This window comes from Lasioglossum baleicum, chromosome 15 (genome assembly GCF_051020765.1).
Source record: "Lasioglossum baleicum chromosome 15, iyLasBale1, whole genome shotgun sequence".
Classification (NCBI taxonomy): domain Eukaryota; kingdom Metazoa; phylum Arthropoda; class Insecta; order Hymenoptera; family Halictidae; genus Lasioglossum; species Lasioglossum baleicum.
Window position 1 is genome coordinate 9,338,774 of NC_134943.1, and position 18,090 is coordinate 9,356,863.

An 18,090-nucleotide genomic window follows, 5' to 3' on the forward strand; every position below is an offset into this window, starting at 1 on the left:
TGCATCGAATGGTGCTTGGATTTTTTGATTATGTCAAGTCGGTTGCCGAGATACAGGTCGTCAGCTTTGACGAATAAATCCACGTCGTCAAAATTGAGCTACTTGTTGATCCTGAAAAATGGAGCTGGTTTAATCCTGGATTTAATTTAGAATATTATATAGTCTAAATTAAACAGATTGAACAACTCCCTGTCCTATTCCTGCCGATCCGAAACGCGCGGTTATGGCCGCGGCGACAGCGTTAATTACACAGCGCTTAGATTATCAGATAAGTGGGATCGTTATCGTTTGTTTTCAAATCCGTCCATACGGACAGTTGGCCGAATAGGTTTAATGCAAATACTCGGATTAAGGGATCAGTGGAATCGCGACGGTATTTTGTAATAGAGAATTTTAGATACCTAGCATTCCTCGATTTGTCTCGAGTGACAACTTGCTCGAGGCAGACTGTGATTCACCCTTTGCTAATTTTATAACAATAGTTTAGATGCTCCGACGTTCTTCGATAATAATCGTCTCGATAGTTGTCAGGTCACAGCTTGCTCGACGCTGGCTGTGTGATTTTATCAACTAGCCTTGATGAATAATGATCATTGGGATTTCGGTTCAAGTAGGAAGTGGCCAAGCAACTGTGAGATCACCTTTACGTTATAAATTCGTACCAACGAGACGCCAGTCTCCGACGGGTGCGAACGAACTTCTTTCAGGTCACGTGGACTCGATCGGAGATGTATTACTATCGAGGAACTTTCCACTGTTCGCTTTGAAACAGTTTGACAAATTTATTGCTCCGTCCAGTGTTTCAAACGGCCATCAATTTTCTGCTATTCAATTACCAATTCCTGGAGGCTCGGCGATCTTCCTAAGCTCGCAGTTTCATATACCGTTTCTCGAGGAGGTAGAACGGCGAACCAGTTTCTTCTAATTTTTCACGTACTCGTTGGATAAAAAATATTTCGCATTTCAATGCACGTCTTCGATGTAACACTAGAAGTAACATTGGAATTCCAATTGGCTTTTGTTCCGCTGTGCACGTAAGTGAATCACTTCATTAAATAATCTTCTACTGAAGCACGTTAACGATCTTCAAGTAGTGTCGATGTTACACAATCATTGTTGAAAGCATCGCCAAAATAATTCTCGCTTTATACGTGTATCAGTATTAATAGAGTTCGAAGCATATTCGAGTAATGGCAAGGGTACACTATTTCTGTTCTACGTCTATTCGAGTCACTAACTTTTCCAACTAAAAAATTCGTCACGTAAAGATGCACAGTCCCGCGGAAATTAAACATTTCTTCCGACATAGAATAATTCCATTGTACATAGGGTAAACTGTACAATGATTGGCACCGTAAAAATCTTTTTATCTTTTTTTGTAATGTTTAAACGAGCTTATTATTATAACTTGCTATTATTATAAGCTGATATATATTTTTCTACAAAATCAAACAGTTTTTGGAGTCGTAAATCTTTTATTATAAAATATATTCATTGAATAACAATCGTAAGACAAATAGTACAGTCATTGGCACATTTGGTACAGTCATTGGCACATTTTGTACAGTAATTGGCACACTTGGTATAGTTATTGGCACAACATGTATCAGTTATTGGCACTGAAGAACTGAATAGAAATTATTACCTAAAAAAAGATAAATAATGGAAATAGTTTGTACTGCATGTAGGTTTAAATTCTGCATGACGTATAATTTACGTCTGAACTAATATCATCAGCTTAATATGTAGAAATAACTTGAGAGACGAAGATAATGCTCAAAGAAAAACAGCAAAATATTTTAAGGTTCACATGAGTCATCCGATTCAATTCTTCCTTTTGTGGTGAATCTTACTCTTGTGTAAATTCGAAATAATTTATTTTTGTTTATTTAAGAGAAGATCTTTATATGATGTACATGGTGGAACAATAATTTCGAATACGATCTTTGGCTTCTTTCTTTCTACTGCAGCCTTTTCTAAATACACAAACAGATAAAACAAATTAAAAATGCTAACAGCTTCAAGTAATGACTACGAAATTCTCGTTGCATACAAAAATATGAGTGATTTGCACAAGTAGGTAAATAAATAGTACAACGATTGACTCTCTGATGTCCATTGCAATGATTGGCACCTTATTATCCTATAGTTATTGGCCCCTTCAATGTACAATGATTGGCAATGCCAAGAATTGATAATAAGACTTCTTTCAACGAATTAAAGTCATATTCCTAATTTGTTTTAATGATTCATTTTATATAAAATACTTAAATGTGCAGTAATTGAATGATGGTACAGTAATTTTTAGCGGTGACTTTCTCGGCCACACCACACGAGTGCTAAGGGTTAAAAATTCAGATCTAAATAAACAAAAAGCACCGGCGATCTAAAAATGAATGTACCGTACCAGGAGGCAAATAAATAATTGCAAAATGGGATGTTTAAATGGTCATCATCGGGACCCCTCGAGCAATCGTTAAAGATCGCGCGTGGCGGAAGTGGCACGGTGCCCGTTCGCACGATCGCTCGATCGTTTTGACAGGGACGATGATTTCCAAGTGCCTTGAGCGCTTTACAGATCGCTTCATAGGCGAATTCATGGTCGAAAGAATGAACTGTGCGGCCATCCTTGGCCGACTGCCAGAAAACCCGACAGACATGAACGCGAAACGCTTTTCCCGGCACGCGTGTGTATTCGCACGATCTGGACCGAGCATTGAAAATACCTCGTCGATTCATGCTACGTAACCACGTGTACGAACCGACATCGCGGACTTTGTCTAAACAAAACAGAGCCGGATCCACGGTCCCACTTGGCTCCGATGTCCGTCCGGGAAATAAAAAGGAAAAAGCTTACGAAACGACCCTGTCCGCACGCATTAACCCACTTCGAGATATTGTTAAATCGGCTTACTCGGTGGCGCCAATGCTTGCACCTGCTTAAAAGCTGCAACAGGTGACTCGGGGATTGGTGTTGTGTCACCGTCGCGTCGTCTTTGATTAACTTCCACGGACGCGGCGCTGTCGTGATGCTCTCGCTGCTCGTTCGATTCATTCATTTCTATTTTACTTGAGCGATCTCAATCTTCATCGAGATTATATCGCTGCTCCGGAAGTATATTGACACAACTGCAAAAATTGAAATTTTACAGGACGAGCAAAAGAAAAATAATTCCAATTTGTCTTAATAGAATGGCCTATAGATTCGGTTTAATTCTTCTGTGAGAGCAGTTTATAGACATTGTGGGTTATTATTGCAACTTTTAAGTTATTTCAATTTATAAAACAATAAATACCAGCCTCTCACAGTAACCAGTACCATGTAAATACGTCATTGTTCTTCTGAAAATGCATCAGAAATTCTACACTTCTGTCGTAACAAGAGTAAGGAAAACATTTTACACTTGCGTCATTATACTTCCGGAGCAGCGATATTGCGTCGTACGCAATTACAGAGATTACAAAGAGATTGTAGAGATTACAGAGATTAAAAAATTATTGTTCAAAAAGCAGGCACAGTAGGAACAATTCTCTCATCAACATATTTTCGAAGACACTTTTTCCTCCTCGTTTGATCGAATTAAACAGCTGGCAATTGAAATTGTTTCTCGCAAGCCGAGTACATAGTCGGATTTGCTGAATACCGAAGTGCGTCGAAGGATCTATGGATCCCGACTCGGAAGTGGCCGTGCCGCGATGCATATAGGGTAGAATCGACGGTGTACAGTTCGCGCATACCGGTCGAGGCGTGGTTGTGAAAAGTGGTGTTGCAGGATCGTATATATCGCATCTCGCCGCGTTACAGTCGTGACATACCACGCCTCGGGAACATTGCAAAAACTTTAAGGCGTCTAGACGTGTGGGCTGACCGAGTAATCTCGCCACGGAACAGCCTGGAACTGGAACCCATGCGAACGAAACCGCATGTTCTCTCGTTTATGCTCGAAACACTCACCGAGAAATGCCACTTCGAAATTCCATTCGTCCATAGCTCCGTGGAATTTTAATTGGTTGTTTTCTAATTGAATCACGACAAATTGTGCTTGTCTCGATGCTCATCTATTATGTATAATCAAGAGACTCCGATAGGAACGAATTACATCGTCGCGCGATAAAAAAAAAACACGAGTTCACGCTCACGATAGTATCGTCTAATTGAGTCATTGATAAGCACGAATATTTTGTCACGTAGACGTAATATGTATCAGCAGTGAATGAAGCGAAACATCCGACGTGATTCTATTCAGGAAACACGTGTCTCTATTGACATAATATTCGGACGAACGAAATTAGCAGAGAATAAGTGTCAAGGAGAAACGATTCTGAGTGAGGTCAAACGACTTAAGCGCCGAGACGATTGCCGACCTTCACGCTGTTCGTACGGTTAAAAAAACAATAAATCGCTGAGGAACAGAACGCGAACAGTTGCAGAAATAAACTCGGCGCGGTCGATAATGCGATTATGAAAAGAAAGTTTCGAAAAGATGAATATTCCTATAGAGCGGCACAATTTTCGTTTGAAGTGCTACAAAATCGTGACGAAAAATCGCAGAACAATTTTCGAGGGTTCATCGTCAAGGTGAAACCTTCCTTTGAAAGGTCACATTGAAATGGAAACGATGAAGGAGTTATTGATTCGCTTTTTGTTTGTTTCAGACAGCAACGCGCAGAAATCCGACTCCGTCGAGTGCATTCTGCGGCCTCTTGACGCGCAGAGCGCATCATCAACGATCATCGGACGACGGTTCCCGTCATCGAAGCTTCCCTTAACTGCCGACACGGAGACCGCAATGCGACTTCTTTTTCGATCGTCGTCTTGTTCCTCCACCTCTTCTTCCCCTTTCCTGGAACTTGGCCTTCCGAAGCCGAGGACGTCCGCCAAACTCTCCACCTTCGAGCTGACCAAATCTCGCTGATCTCGTCCGTTCCTCTCTGAACAAACTCTCTGTCCTCGCCCCTCTCTTCTTCTCCCTCTTCAATTCATCTCTTTCACTCTCTCCACTTGTCTGCTTCTTTCCTTGATTGTCAATGTCGTACGAAGTTGGATATTGCTTGAGTATTTCTTATATATTTTTCTTTCCTCTCAAAATGGGTTTCTCTTGGGTAGGGTGGGTAAAGGGGTTGTCATTCGCTGATAAGCTGCAGAACAATTAACACGCGGAAGTTTCATTGCGAGAGTGCAATTTTGTCAGCGCTAGGTCTGTTCTCGTTTTTACACGAATGCGACGAATGAGATTATACAAACGATTGAGCCAAATAGCTCGCTACGAGAGAGAGGGAGGGAGGGAGAGAGAGAGAGAGATATGCTGAGTGTGTCGAGTGAAGCTTCTGTGTCGAATGTTTAGACTGCGGATCTGTATTGAAAATTGTCTGAGACAAAATTTCTTTCTTTCTTTAATGGTCCGAATACATTGACAATAAAATCAAAAGAACTCTGTTTTTGTATAAAATCCGCAGTCTACCGACAATTGTTCTGTGCCGGTGACACGATAAAATTCAACCTGAAGAGCAGAATCGCTCGTCCTAGGGTCACGATGCCGCGAGAATGACGGACGTATATTTTTTTACTCGATTGAACGCGACCGCCCGTCACAGAGGGCTGTAAACGTTTATCGCGCGTGACCGTTCTTTTCTGGTCCAAGTGCACTAAAAATTTAAGAAAGGATTCGTTCGGGCCAGAGTAAGCGCCGTTCAATATACAGGCTGCCTGAAAAGCTGTCCACTTTCCGGACACCATATTTGAGCCAACCTGTACGCTTATTCGGAACGAATCTGTTTCGCCATATGTGTATGTGTGTGTGTGTGTGTAAAGAATGTATGTATGTATATACGTAAGAACAAGTATGTGTGTATGGTGCGTGTACGCGGTAACAAGACGCCTGACGACGACAACGAAATTCAGTCTACTCTCTTTTGCTTTCTTCGCTATTGTTTCCGAGAAGAACCGCAACAAGCGAGAGCCACCGCTGTTATTATCGCATGACGGAATGCATGCTCGGCACGTATGGGTACGCTGTACGACTGGATCGTACGAGAACGGACTGGGACTGTAAACAAACTCGGAAGTTGTCCCGAATGTTTCCAACTTGTTTAACCCTTGAACAGAGGACCATTAATACAACTCATGTTCTGGGTCAAAATAGATTCGTTCTTCGTTTACCAGCTTGGGGTCTTTCAATCGTTTTCCTCGAGGGTGCACTATGCGCATAGGAAACGAAACCTTTTTTTACTCGGGTTTCCTCCGACGTGAATTTTATCAAGTTAGAACAAGTTACCAAGAATCAAGCATTCAAACATACTCTAGCGTTAGAGTCGAAAGGAGATTACTTTGATATCATTCGCAATAGTGTAATGCACCCTCGAGCTATTAACAGTAAGTGGAAGAATGTTCAAGAGGGCTCAAGCTGGCAAATTAAAAACGACTGTATAAATAGTTGGAAACATTCTGTGAAGATCATAAAATTCGAAATGTACACAGCAACGTGGACACAAATACTCAGAGAACGAGATTTTCTTTGCAGGGACGTTTCCCCGGACGTAGAATGAAAGACAGGAATCAACTGTTGAGCCCTAGCCGCAAAGATGCGGCTTAGAAAAACGGTTTCGTTCGCTTTCTGAGATCACTGACCTTCTTGGAATTCGAGCTTGGACCCTCGACTGTTGGCCGAACAGGACTCCGTCGTCCACAATCATCCACGATCATCTAGGGAATTCTCAACCTCCATCCTGTCCCGGTTCGTCAAATCAAGCAGTTCTTTGAATCGTCGACTGCGATTAGCTGTCTATCTTGGCCTAGACACTTTCTAGAGAGGAGCAGAGAGAGTCTTGAATCCGCGTGTCAACGTCTAGGAGTTTTATATTATTTTTTAAACTGTCCAAGCTCGTTTCAACAGAATTCTCGTTCTCGTCTTTGTGATCATCCTCGACTCTAGATGTCATTGTGATCCTCCTCGTCGTTGTACTTCGAGGTCATCTTGCTGTCCGGGAGCCGATCGCTTCACGACGTATTCTTGTACTCGTACTTAAGCCACCTGATCCAGAGAAACAGATTTATTTTGCAAACGGTATTCCGATATATCGAGCTCCGAAGCGACGGTTCCTCCAGAGTTAGGCGACCCTTTCTCTGGAATTTCCAGTTGTTTCTTTTATTATGGACGTCTTTGGACTCTCTTGTGACGCAATCGTGCAGTGCTTCCAAAGTGTTAAGAACTTTGCCGACCTTCGGACTCGTTTGTACTTAATATACACGATCGCATACTCATGTGTATGTAGTATGTACATTTTTCTCTCTCTCTCTCTCTCTACTTTTTGCAAACAGATCTCCAGCGAACTAGCTGCCAGTGTATATCGAGTATGATGAAAATTGTCTTTTTAAATTCTCGACAATGTTCTGTCTTTATTTGTTTCATTCTTTTTTTACGCAAACGGTATCTCTCTCGAATCTTTTAGCCTCGCTGATTTACGGCGACCGATGAGACTATGAGATTTGATTTCTTCTTTGATCTACGGGTTCCCGAGATGTCGGCTCTTCTCGGCGACGCATCTTGCACTCGATCATTCCATTCGCGTGTCCACACACGTGATCGATCGGTTCAAACCACGGAAGAACGTCTCGAACGACTCAACTTCGCGAAAACGGAACGAACGACACGATTTCGACGGTTGTCCGTACTCCATGGACTTAGGTTTTATCGAGTTTGACTTTTTGATAACACGTTGACTGCCATGTTTTTGAAATGTGGGTGGCAGAGGTCTCTGTTAATTTTTATACAGGTCGAATCAAAAGTAGTGTCCCTGTTAATTCAATCAATTTCCATATTCAATGAACAGTGAACATTGAATATCTTTCTAATGCTGTGATAAAGATTATTTTTATAACAAGAAGAGTACAATCTTACAATTTTGATTTTGTGAGAGCTTCCTAGCAGTCAACGCGTTCTTATTTCACTACAAGGGATTATCTGAACGATAAAATGCACTCTGATTTTTCAATGATCCACAAAAAAATTGAGAATAAAGATCCTCGGTCGTCCAATCGCCTAACCGGTCGTCCAACAATCCTAATGGTTCGACGATCTAATCAAACGATCCTCCCACGTATAAAACAATAGAATGTCTCTGTATGTGTGCATGTGAGGTCCGACTAACGAACGGAGTGATATCTAGTTGAGAAAGAATAATATATCGAACGTGAGATTGAATTCGAGGACACCCAATATCGAACGAACGCGATATAATACATATAGAATAATGTATATATATTAAAAAAAGCAGTAACAGACAAAGCGAAGAACGAGTCCTCCGAGAGGTGAGCGTCGGCCTGGCTGGAGAAGGTCCTCGTGCAGGGCTGCCACCTTTTCGCGCGGACGTATTAGTAAATGCTAGCTAGTATTCTACAGACAGTAAACAAAGCTCGTTAAATCGTTTGGAGCAAGCCCGTCGGATGGAGAGAAAAGGTGGCAGAGAACCCTGTTTCTACGACACCAAGAATATTAAGCTTTGTTCCCACTCGAGAGCGACGTTGCCAAAGTGCCTCTCAATAAATCCTGTAAAGAAGTAAGAAAAACCGTCGTCGACTGTGTACATAGAGAAAAAACTGTTGTGTAAGCCCGGGAACGCGCGAAGTCAAACAGAGCCTTGTTAATATTCCTATTTTTTAACCGTGTAATTTATATTTATGATTCTGATTTGTTCAGAGAGGCATAGTCATTTTCTGAAAGGGTCTCTCCTCGCCAGCCTTTTTGCTTGGCGTGGAGGCTGCAGGTGTATTTTTACGCGCTCCGTTGTAAGTTATTTATTCGCGGTCGATTGTGTCTATTATATATGTGTAGTGTGCTGCGTTTTTTCGTGAACTGCGTCTGTATGAATCTGCAAGAGAGAGACGTCGCTCGATGTTCCTTGTGTATGCGAAAGATGCGTGTCGTAGCAATACGGGAGGGGCTCTGCGAACGCTGCGCGCTGTCGACAGAGCCGATGAACAAACGTCTCGAAGTGGGAACACGGCTTAACCATTTAAAACGCGCGGATGACTCGTCACCGAATCATCCAACTATGCTATACTGTAAACGGAACACGACGCTGACCCGATCGGTGGAACCGGTACAATAAGACCCACGTTAACCCTGTCAGGAACCATGCTCAACGTTTATCGTAATCCATAGATCGTTTAGACTTCTCGATAGAATTAAACTGCGGACTTTATGCATTTGTGACAATAACGCTAAGCCTACCAGTGACCAATGACCGGTCTCAATAATTTTTTATCAAAAAGTATTGAGTATCAATACACTATTTCCAACCCCGTCAAATTATTAAGGGAAGAAAGACATTTTTAAGTGACCGATGTATCTAGCAATGATTGCAGACAATTTTTATTTCGCATAAAGATCCGCAGTTTATTTATAACGTTAACATGCTCCCCGGAGTCAGTACGGTGTATAGTATAGACGTCGTCTCTGAAGGGTTAACATCGTCGATCGTTTATCCTTCGATCGAGCGCGCTCGAAAGTTCCTAGATCCGTTCCACCGGTCGTCGCAGAGCTAATCGACACGGAATTAGGTGCGTCAGCGAATGGAAGAAGCCCGGGTGTCCGTAATTTAGTTAAAACCTCGAGTTAGCTTCCCTATCGCCTCGATCAGTGTACTAACAAAACAGAGACACGCGCATTGCGACGGTACAGCGATCATTGTGAATCTTGAGGACCGATGATTCGGGTCCGACGATCGACAAACGATGTCATGACACGTTCGGAGTGTGACAACGATGCCAACTTGTGTTCGAAGTGATCTAATCGCAGACTTCAACTATTATACCACTTTTTACAGCATCGTTCTTTAAATCGTGTCGTTTTTTTTAACGCTTCAAGTATGTAATACTTCAATGGCTACGTTTAATCTGTATCGTTGACGCGTTACTGATCGTTTTCGACTTCGAGATACTCGGAGCTTTTAATCCTGAGTTATCAGATATTGTTGGTTCAACGAAAATTCCTTTCTTGCGCTGGAAGCATTTTTTTAACACGTTTTTCGATTTAGGTAGAAAATGTTGCTTTAAACGCTACGTATAGACGATAAATGCGACGAAGACGTAGACGAACGTATACAAAAAGACACAAAAGAACAAATTTGTAGTTCGGCGCAATAAGAAACGACACGACTGATAGAATGGCCTAATAATGAAAAATACTCAAGACCCGCAGAGTCCCGGCTCAAGTAGCCTAATCGTCGCGGACCCAGCAGTCCATTCACGGGCTCGGATTCACTGTGGCTAGCTGTACCGTTCACCCTCGGTTATACAATTTTTCTTGAGAGCCGCAAGACTGATAACTTAACGCAGGTACACACGGACTACTGTATATAGTATCATTATAAGTTGTGGGATTGAGAGTTTCGTTAAGACTATCGTGTTTGTTTTTCGGTCTTGAAACTGCGGCCCGTCTTCCTCGTCTAGTTTTATTTATCGTGTATCGCTAAGCGGTCGGTTTTACACGAAACTCACTCTCTCTCTCTCTCTCTCTCTCTTCTCCTCCGCGGCAACTATAGCGTTGAGTATACTCGTGAAAGTACGTTTTTAGGCTTTGCAAGACCGTGTCCCCGCCCCCTCCTGTTTTTATTTGTTTTCTTCGGTCCCGTGAACGATGTTTTTTAATTTGTATATTTTATCCGGTAGTATTCTTAGGTAGAGAATGCTCTTTTTAATTCCTAGCGCTCGATGCCCGACATTAGCCTAAGTGCCGCGTGTTTATATTTGTTACTATATCATATATTTTTTTTTATCGATATCGATCGATTATCAATTGCTGTTACGTTATTATATTTTATTATTTTCCCTTTCTCTTTCTCTCTGTCTCTCACGCTCTCCCTCTCTATGTCCTTTCTTTTAAAAGAATTATTAATTACGACTGCGGGTATTGATTGTTGTACAAAGCGGAACGCGCGTCTACATTTCTATCAGTCTAACGTAAGATGCTCATATACGTATACATACTCGGGTAATGAATTTGTAAATATACAAACATGTTATGAACAGACTAATTAGCAATAAAATATTTTTAGGTGGGATGTGTTAATCTCGCGTGTACCGTTTCTTTTATCCTTTACCCCGGCCTCTCATGATCACTGATACTCGAATAATCAATTTATCATTGAATTCAGAGCAGTTGTACCATAATCGATCTCCTCGAGGTCGAATCTTTTAAGCGCGGTTGCGACTTCAGGCACTTTAAATAGACCGAAGTCAAGAATGGAGATGATTAAAAACAAATTAATAAATTACACGTTCGAGTATGCGACCATTGAGCGGCGCTGTCACGCTGACATAAATCTTCCAGATATACGGCTTTATCTTTCGAAAGGTCAAAAGCGAACGCTATCAATTTCGCCAAGAGCTCGTTGATACTATTACATATGAAGTTCGGATTACGCCTCGGTGCATCAATAATTAATCAGGATAATTTCGAAATTAATTCAAGGCGAAATCCGACTGCCAAATTTTACTCCCCTGATAGTGAGTTACGTGTGCGGCGCACAGTGGTCCGGATCGAAGAAGTTGGTGTCATTTTGTTATAACTTTTGAACTATTAGAGATATCGTAATGAAATTTTCACCAAAAATATTTAAAAAATAGTAATTCTTACCTAGAGATAATTAAATATTTTTTGCATTTGTTAAACAATAATTTTTAATAACTTTTCATTGATATTTTTTATTAAAAAATGAATTGTTCAAATATAGTTTTTCAACCTTTTTTTACTTGTTATGAACAATAATTTTTAGTGTTGGTCTTAATCTTGAACACATAAAAGAATGCTTTCCTGTGTAAAAAAAAGAAATATTTTAAATACATATTGCGACTAAAATAGTACTAACATTACATTCAGTCAATATTACCACAAATAAAAAAGTAAGCTAATAAAATAAACATACCATAATTTGTCTTTCGTGATGATGTATGATGATCGATTGAATTAGTTAATTAATTCTACTGCCTCAGGATTCAGTATTTTAGGATTTCTTTTACATGTTATTCTTAATTGTGACATGTACGGGTCAGATGTTAACAATAATTTCAATCTAAATAGAAGTGACTGTCGAAGTCAATTTATACAGGGTGTCCCACCCGATTTCGACATCTTGATTTTCTCGTTATTGTTACTCGTAGCAAAAAATGTTTCAGCAGAGGCTCGAACGGTATCGAGTGGAGCATATTTTGATGTTATGAGTTTTTTCGTGAGTGGACGCGTAAAGGTCATATAAAGGTATATATATACTCTATTTATCTCTTATAATGTGTTATTGCAGAAACGTTCATATTTGGAACATTTGATCAGTCATACGAGCCTGTTTTACGCAAGCGAAACGCGTCGCGAAGTAACATTGACAGCTTTGAACGTTGATAACTTGCAAGGTAGGACGAGGTAGGACAAGATTTTTGCACGATTATATACGGGAAAGAATACTGAAAATGATCCAATTTGTTATAAACCGTGACTTTTTATGACCCTGTAGATATTCCTTGTCAAATGTAAAAAATGTGGCCAATTTTTTTATTTCATTGAGTATTAACTTTTAACATATTGTGAACAATAACTTTTAGTGTCGATGTTAATTTTGTATCACAAAAGAGTGCTCTTCATTGTAAACAAAAAAAAAAAAAAAGAAATATTAAGTGATGTGAACAGGGCACCTCGAAGAAGAGAAGCAATTTTCTTAGTGAAAAGTACTGTCTCTAAATGTCTACGTTTTAAGTATTCGTCCTAATTACAATTCTTGGTAAACCGAATTAATTTTTTCATTTTCAAGGTTGATAGACATTTAGGAAGCAATACAAATTTGTTAGAAATCGATATGAGAAAGTTGACTTTTTAGCTAAATGGCACCAACTTCTTCGATCCGGACCACTGTGCGGTGTTAGAACGGTTGCATCTCCCAGACGCTGAACTCGAAGGAAGGATACGACGGAAACACGCCCACTCACGATATTAATCATCTAATAACAGAATCATTCGTACGACTCACCTGCGGTTGTCCAATCGTACATCGGAAAGTTCATTTTCCTTATTTCTTAACTAATTCACATGTCGCAAATGTATTTCAATCAATCATTGAGGGCGGCGTGCTTCGGCGAATCGTTTCCGATTAATGATTCTGCGATCCATTTCACAATAACAATCCTTGATCCTTGGATGCAGGATGGAGGATCCAAAGGTATAATTAACTAGCAAATGCTACTGAACAATTTTCATAGTTAGCCTCTTCGATAAATGTTACAACTGGACTTAACGGTCTTGTTTAACCCATTGCACTCGGAGATATTTTAACTCGAAAATTAAACATTTCTTCAGACCTTGAATAAATCCAGTCCCAATGATTTTTCAAATTTTATGGATATGAAATTAATATAATACCTCATACAATACCTGAATGTCTAGTAATTGATTATAGACACATTGAATAATGTAAACAATGTTTTGAATAATGGTACAGCAATTTATAGTGGCGTCTCTCAGACTCTCAGAGTCACCATTCAAGTGCTAAGGGTCAACTCTCAATCCGTCCCTCATTTTACGAACTGATCAATGAAATAACAAGGAGAACAATTACTTTTCGATGTTTTTTTATTCAAATTTTTGAGTCAACATTTACATCTTGGGTTTTCAACTGTGTCAAAGGATGAGGGTTAACCTAACAAGAACGGAAATAAAAATTTGACGAATGGAAAGTTTCCAAAAATTGGATCTGAGGATGCACACACACACAATCTGTGATATGTTTTAAATTATTCAAGTATTGTATACCATATGCTTTTTTAAAAACGAAAAAATTTCACAAATACTTCTGCAGAAGAATTTTTTCTTTCGTTTTGTTTAAAAAATGTATGGTGTCCAACTACCACCCTGTATACGGTTAACATTAGAATAGCAGTACACAGAGAGAAGGTTAAAATCTCAGAAGAGGTTCTTGGAGTAAAATATTGTCATTGTTATATATATAGGACACAAAGACTTAAACAAAATAAATAAAAAATTATTAAGAAGTATAAAAACTGCAGCCAGGAATTTATATACAAAATAAGAACCATTTGCAAAAGTTTCAAGTGTAAGAGACTGTTTCAGATGAAAAGGAGCTTGAGGATCTACATCGCAGTGTTTCAGAAGTCTTGGAGGAAAATGCGACGAACAGGCAAATATTTGCTATTTTGAGAAATCAATATCGAGGAGTATTTTTTTTTATAGTTTACCTGTAAAACCTGTTCGTCGTACGATCACACAAGAAACAGCGGGTTCTTCCCTGCATCCACGGTTTCCTCTTTCCCCTTCTGAGCGTGAATTCGCAGCAGGAAAATTATGGTGGGGCATACAAAAGCTTCGCAGCGAAGGAGACGCGGAGCAGTGTCATCGCGGCGAAGGAAGATTACGGATATCGAATCGTAGTACGCGAGGATGATGTTCGCGCTGTCATTGTTGCCGGTAGTACTCTCATCTCTGCTCCTTTCATTGCTTGTAACGGTTTCTCCGACTCAAGGCCAGAACTTCGAAGGTAAAACGAATTTGACTTTCTCTACTTGTGGACGGTTTAGTTAGGTTTGTTAATAATTATTTGAGGAATTTTAGTGATATAAGGAAATAAGTGAAATAAGGAGTTATAGCGTAGTCTGAGGGAAGGCTTCGGCTTTTACCTCCAGCGTAGGCCAATGCACCTTGTCCTTGAATTCTTTCATTTTCTTCAGCTTTCCTTAATCATCAATTTTCTTTAGTACTTTTATAGTTTTTCATTCATTAGACTTAGATTTCCCTGATTTTTCTGTCGTTATAAGAATCCTGTAGATCGTGATGATAATAACAAAATTATAAATTTATTTACTGCTTCGGTCGTAAGACATTTGTTTCAACAGAACGCATTTGAAAATGTGTTCCGTGTCTTATGAACAGAAATATGTATGGGATAGTATTAACAGCTGCTCTGATTAGGAACATTTTTAATTGACTTTTTAAGTATTTAAATAATTGGATCAGTAGAAAATTGAATACTCTATCTGTACCAAAGTGTCTGAACTATTTGCAGATTAGCATCTTCTCGTTTTCCTCAAGTTTTTATTATTTAAATGTTACGCCACACGAGCGGTACAGTGGCGCCGTCTACGGAGGTGAGTACGCGAACTAATATTTCTTGTTTTCCTCGTGTGTAAGACAGAAGACAAAGACGGAGAACGCGACGTGTCGCGCCACCTCCTTTTCTGCGGCACTTCGGATTCCCTGATATATATTAGGAGAACATGATGAGCAAGGGCAGAGAAGAAGAATCTTCGGAATCTTGAGATTAGAGTTTGCAATCCGCGCCATTTTCAATCCCGCGGGATAAATATGCGATTGACTTCAATCCCTGAGGATTTCTTTCTCCAATCTAATTTATATTTCATAAAAAAACAAATTTTTCTTGATGAGATAATCATATTTAATCGTAGTAATCAAAATTTATAAATCTACATAAAAAGTTAAAATAAATCTTTTAACATTATCCACTTTGAATGTTGTCGTTATTTGTAATAATATGAAGAAAAATGTGATATACAAAATGTACACGGTATACATAGAGATAGGCATATTGTGACAAACATTTTCTGCATGGGTGGTGGTATAGAGGAGATTTCAAGGTCACCTTGATTTTTTTCAATGGAAAGACCTACTTTCTATATCATGAATCGATAGACTATCGAATTCTGAGTAAACATGTATTGACCTCTGTATGTATGTCCTAAATCTAATAGTTAACGAGATATATGTATGTTATCGAAACAATTTTCTTTCTTCTTTGGATAATATCTCGTTAACTATTAGGTTTTTCACATATGAAGGTCAACACTTTTATACTCAGAATTCGATGCTCTATCGATCTACGGTATAAAAAAGGACATTGTGTTTAAAAATTCAAGGTGACCTTGAAATCTCCTCTATGCCTCCACTTACGCAGAAAATGTTTGTGTCACAATGTGCCCTCCTCTATACCGTGTAAGTTTTGTATATAACATTTTTTCATATTATTACAAATAACGGCACTATTCAAAGTGGACATAGTTATTTCCCCATCCAGTATATGTATTACATTAACGAGATGATGTGAAAGAATTGGGAAAGGGTGCAATAAATGTTTAATTATTTTCCTTTACGAATTGATTTATAATGATTACAACCGGCGAAAACAGGATGGGCCTCCGGAAATTTTTCACAGATTTAGTTTGTGATTGATTAGATATTAACACTTTTTGGGCATTATACAACACTTGGCAATATCTCATTTAGGTGACCGGTGTGTCGTGAACAATGGACCTGGAACTTGCTTGACCGTTCTGCAATGTGCATCGGTCTATGAAGAACTGCTTAAAGGAAATCCTCCGGCCGCAGTATGCGGATACGTGGGTTACCAACAATTGGTGTGCTGTCCATCAAATACTGAACCTACCAAGTCGACGACCGAGAAAACAACAACGCCAGGGAAACCTTCAGGTCCTGGACCACTCAGTGGCAATACCGGAGCGGCTGTAGCAAGAGCAAGTGAGCGACCTCAAATAATAATACCTATCTCCAACATTCCAACATTACCAACAACCATCTAACTATTATAATACAATGTGTATATAAAATCCACAGTCTAATGAACATATTGATTCTGTTCAGAATGCGAAGAGTACTCGAGAGCCGTGTACCAGATGGTGATACCTCAAACGTTGACGTTCAACCAGCAACCTGTAAATATCTCGGTTTGCGCAATTAAATCGAGGAAGCTTATCGTCGGTGGCAAAAAGGCCGATCCTAAGGAATTCCCGCATATGGCAGCTGTGGGATACAACAGTGCTAACGGTGTTGTTTTCAGCTGCGGAGGCAGTCTGATATCAGAGAGATTTGTGCTGACCGCAGCACATTGTTTCTTCAGTGTAGAATGGTACGATCCGATGTTTACATCAAATCAGTTTTGCGTAAGAGCACGTGTCATCGTTTATTCATAAATACAACTCCACAACAGGGGACCAGCTGCATGGGCGCGGGTGGGCGACCTGAACCTCGTGAGGACCGACGACAGAGCGAAACCTCAGGAAGTTAGGGTAATCGAGAGAATCATGCACCCTGACTACCAAAGACCCTCTCAGTACCACGACGTAGGACTCCTAAAATTAGAATCGGATGTAACATTCGATGCGTGGGTGAGACCCATCTGTTTACCATATTCTGTACCGGATACTGACAACGAGGATGTAGCAACAGCGACCGGTTGGGGCAAGGTCGACTGGGGTAATTCCTGAGGATTAATAAAAATCTGAAGATCATCTTCCCGCAGCTATTTATCTCCTTCTTATCTTTCAGATGACGATGTCGGCTCCAGCGACATGTTGAAAGTCACTATCAAGTTCGTAGACAACACACGATGCAACCAGAGCATCCGCGACGACAGGATAGCACCGCGTGGCATCATCGACGATTGGCAGATCTGCGCCGGCCAACCCGGAAAAGATACTTGCAATGTAATGCATTTTTCAGAACGTAATGATTTTTATCCTTGGCAGATTAAAATTACAACATTTAATTTCACTGACCTTCTGTGTGCAGGGTGACAGTGGCGGACCCCTGCTCATCCTGAATAAAAATTACAACTGCATGTACAGCATCGTCGGCATAACAAGCTTCGGCGGATATTGCGGCAGCGTCATTCCTGGAGTATACTCCCGCGTATCCAACTACATACCCTGGATAACAAAGACCGTTTGGCCGGAATTACTGTGACGCAAGAATGAAAACGAGATTCCAGCGACGATTATTTATAATACTCTGTGAAATACTTTTTATCTTGCACTGGGCTAGTCAGTGGGAAAATTGACTCGACTATGCTACCGCGCTATAGCATTGGCACAATAAAAGATTTTTTATTATTTTTACTGCGCCGACGTGTCATTTCGATTCGAATGTAATGGAACCTTTGACCCTCAAGTTGCCCCAAAAGTTTCTTCGGGAATGTGTACCTTTAATGTTGCTAAATAAATACAAACAATGCGATAATCTTTATGTTAATGTTTTAGTACTTTCTAACATGAATTTGCAT

General features: G+C 40.0%; 2 protein-coding genes across 4 annotated transcripts in view; both read left to right on the forward strand.

Moving 5' to 3' along the window:
- The window catches only part of Gbs-70e (Glycogen binding subunit 70E), a 33,270-nt gene extending 22,201 nt beyond the window's left edge, over nt 1–11,069 (forward strand). For 2 of the 3 annotated variants that reach the window (XM_076439068.1, XM_076439069.1), the window contains exon 5: nt 4,657–11,069. The gene's annotated coding sequence lies outside the window, so the exon portion shown is untranslated. The remainder of the gene's footprint in view (nt 1–4,656) is intronic. The other variant, XM_076439070.1, reaches the window with a different exon arrangement.
- Nucleotides 11,070–14,376: 3,307 nt separating this feature from the next.
- Nucleotides 14,377–17,926, forward strand: LOC143216204 (venom protease-like). Its single transcript, XM_076439058.1, has 6 exons — nt 14,377–14,538; nt 16,299–16,550; nt 16,674–16,938; nt 17,020–17,285; nt 17,358–17,515; nt 17,601–17,926. Exons 1-6 carry the CDS (start codon nt 14,442–14,444, stop codon nt 17,772–17,774), a joined length of 1,212 nt encoding a protein of 403 aa, XP_076295173.1. The 5' UTR covers nt 14,377–14,441; the 3' UTR covers nt 17,775–17,926.
- Nucleotides 17,927–18,090: the final 164 nt, after the last annotated feature.

Excerpts from the sequence above, each read along its gene's own strand:
- LOC143216204 (XM_076439058.1), top strand. The coding sequence starts at position 14,442 with ATGATGTTCGCGCTGTCATTGTTGCCGGTAGTACTCTCATCTCTGCTC. Across the intron at positions 14,539-16,298 it reads TCAAGGCCAGAACTTCGAAG|GTGACCGGTGTGTCGTGAAC; the intron begins GTAAAACGAATT and ends TATCTCATTTAG. Across the intron at positions 16,551-16,673 it reads AGCGGCTGTAGCAAGAGCAA|AATGCGAAGAGTACTCGAGA; the intron begins GTGAGCGACCTC and ends GATTCTGTTCAG.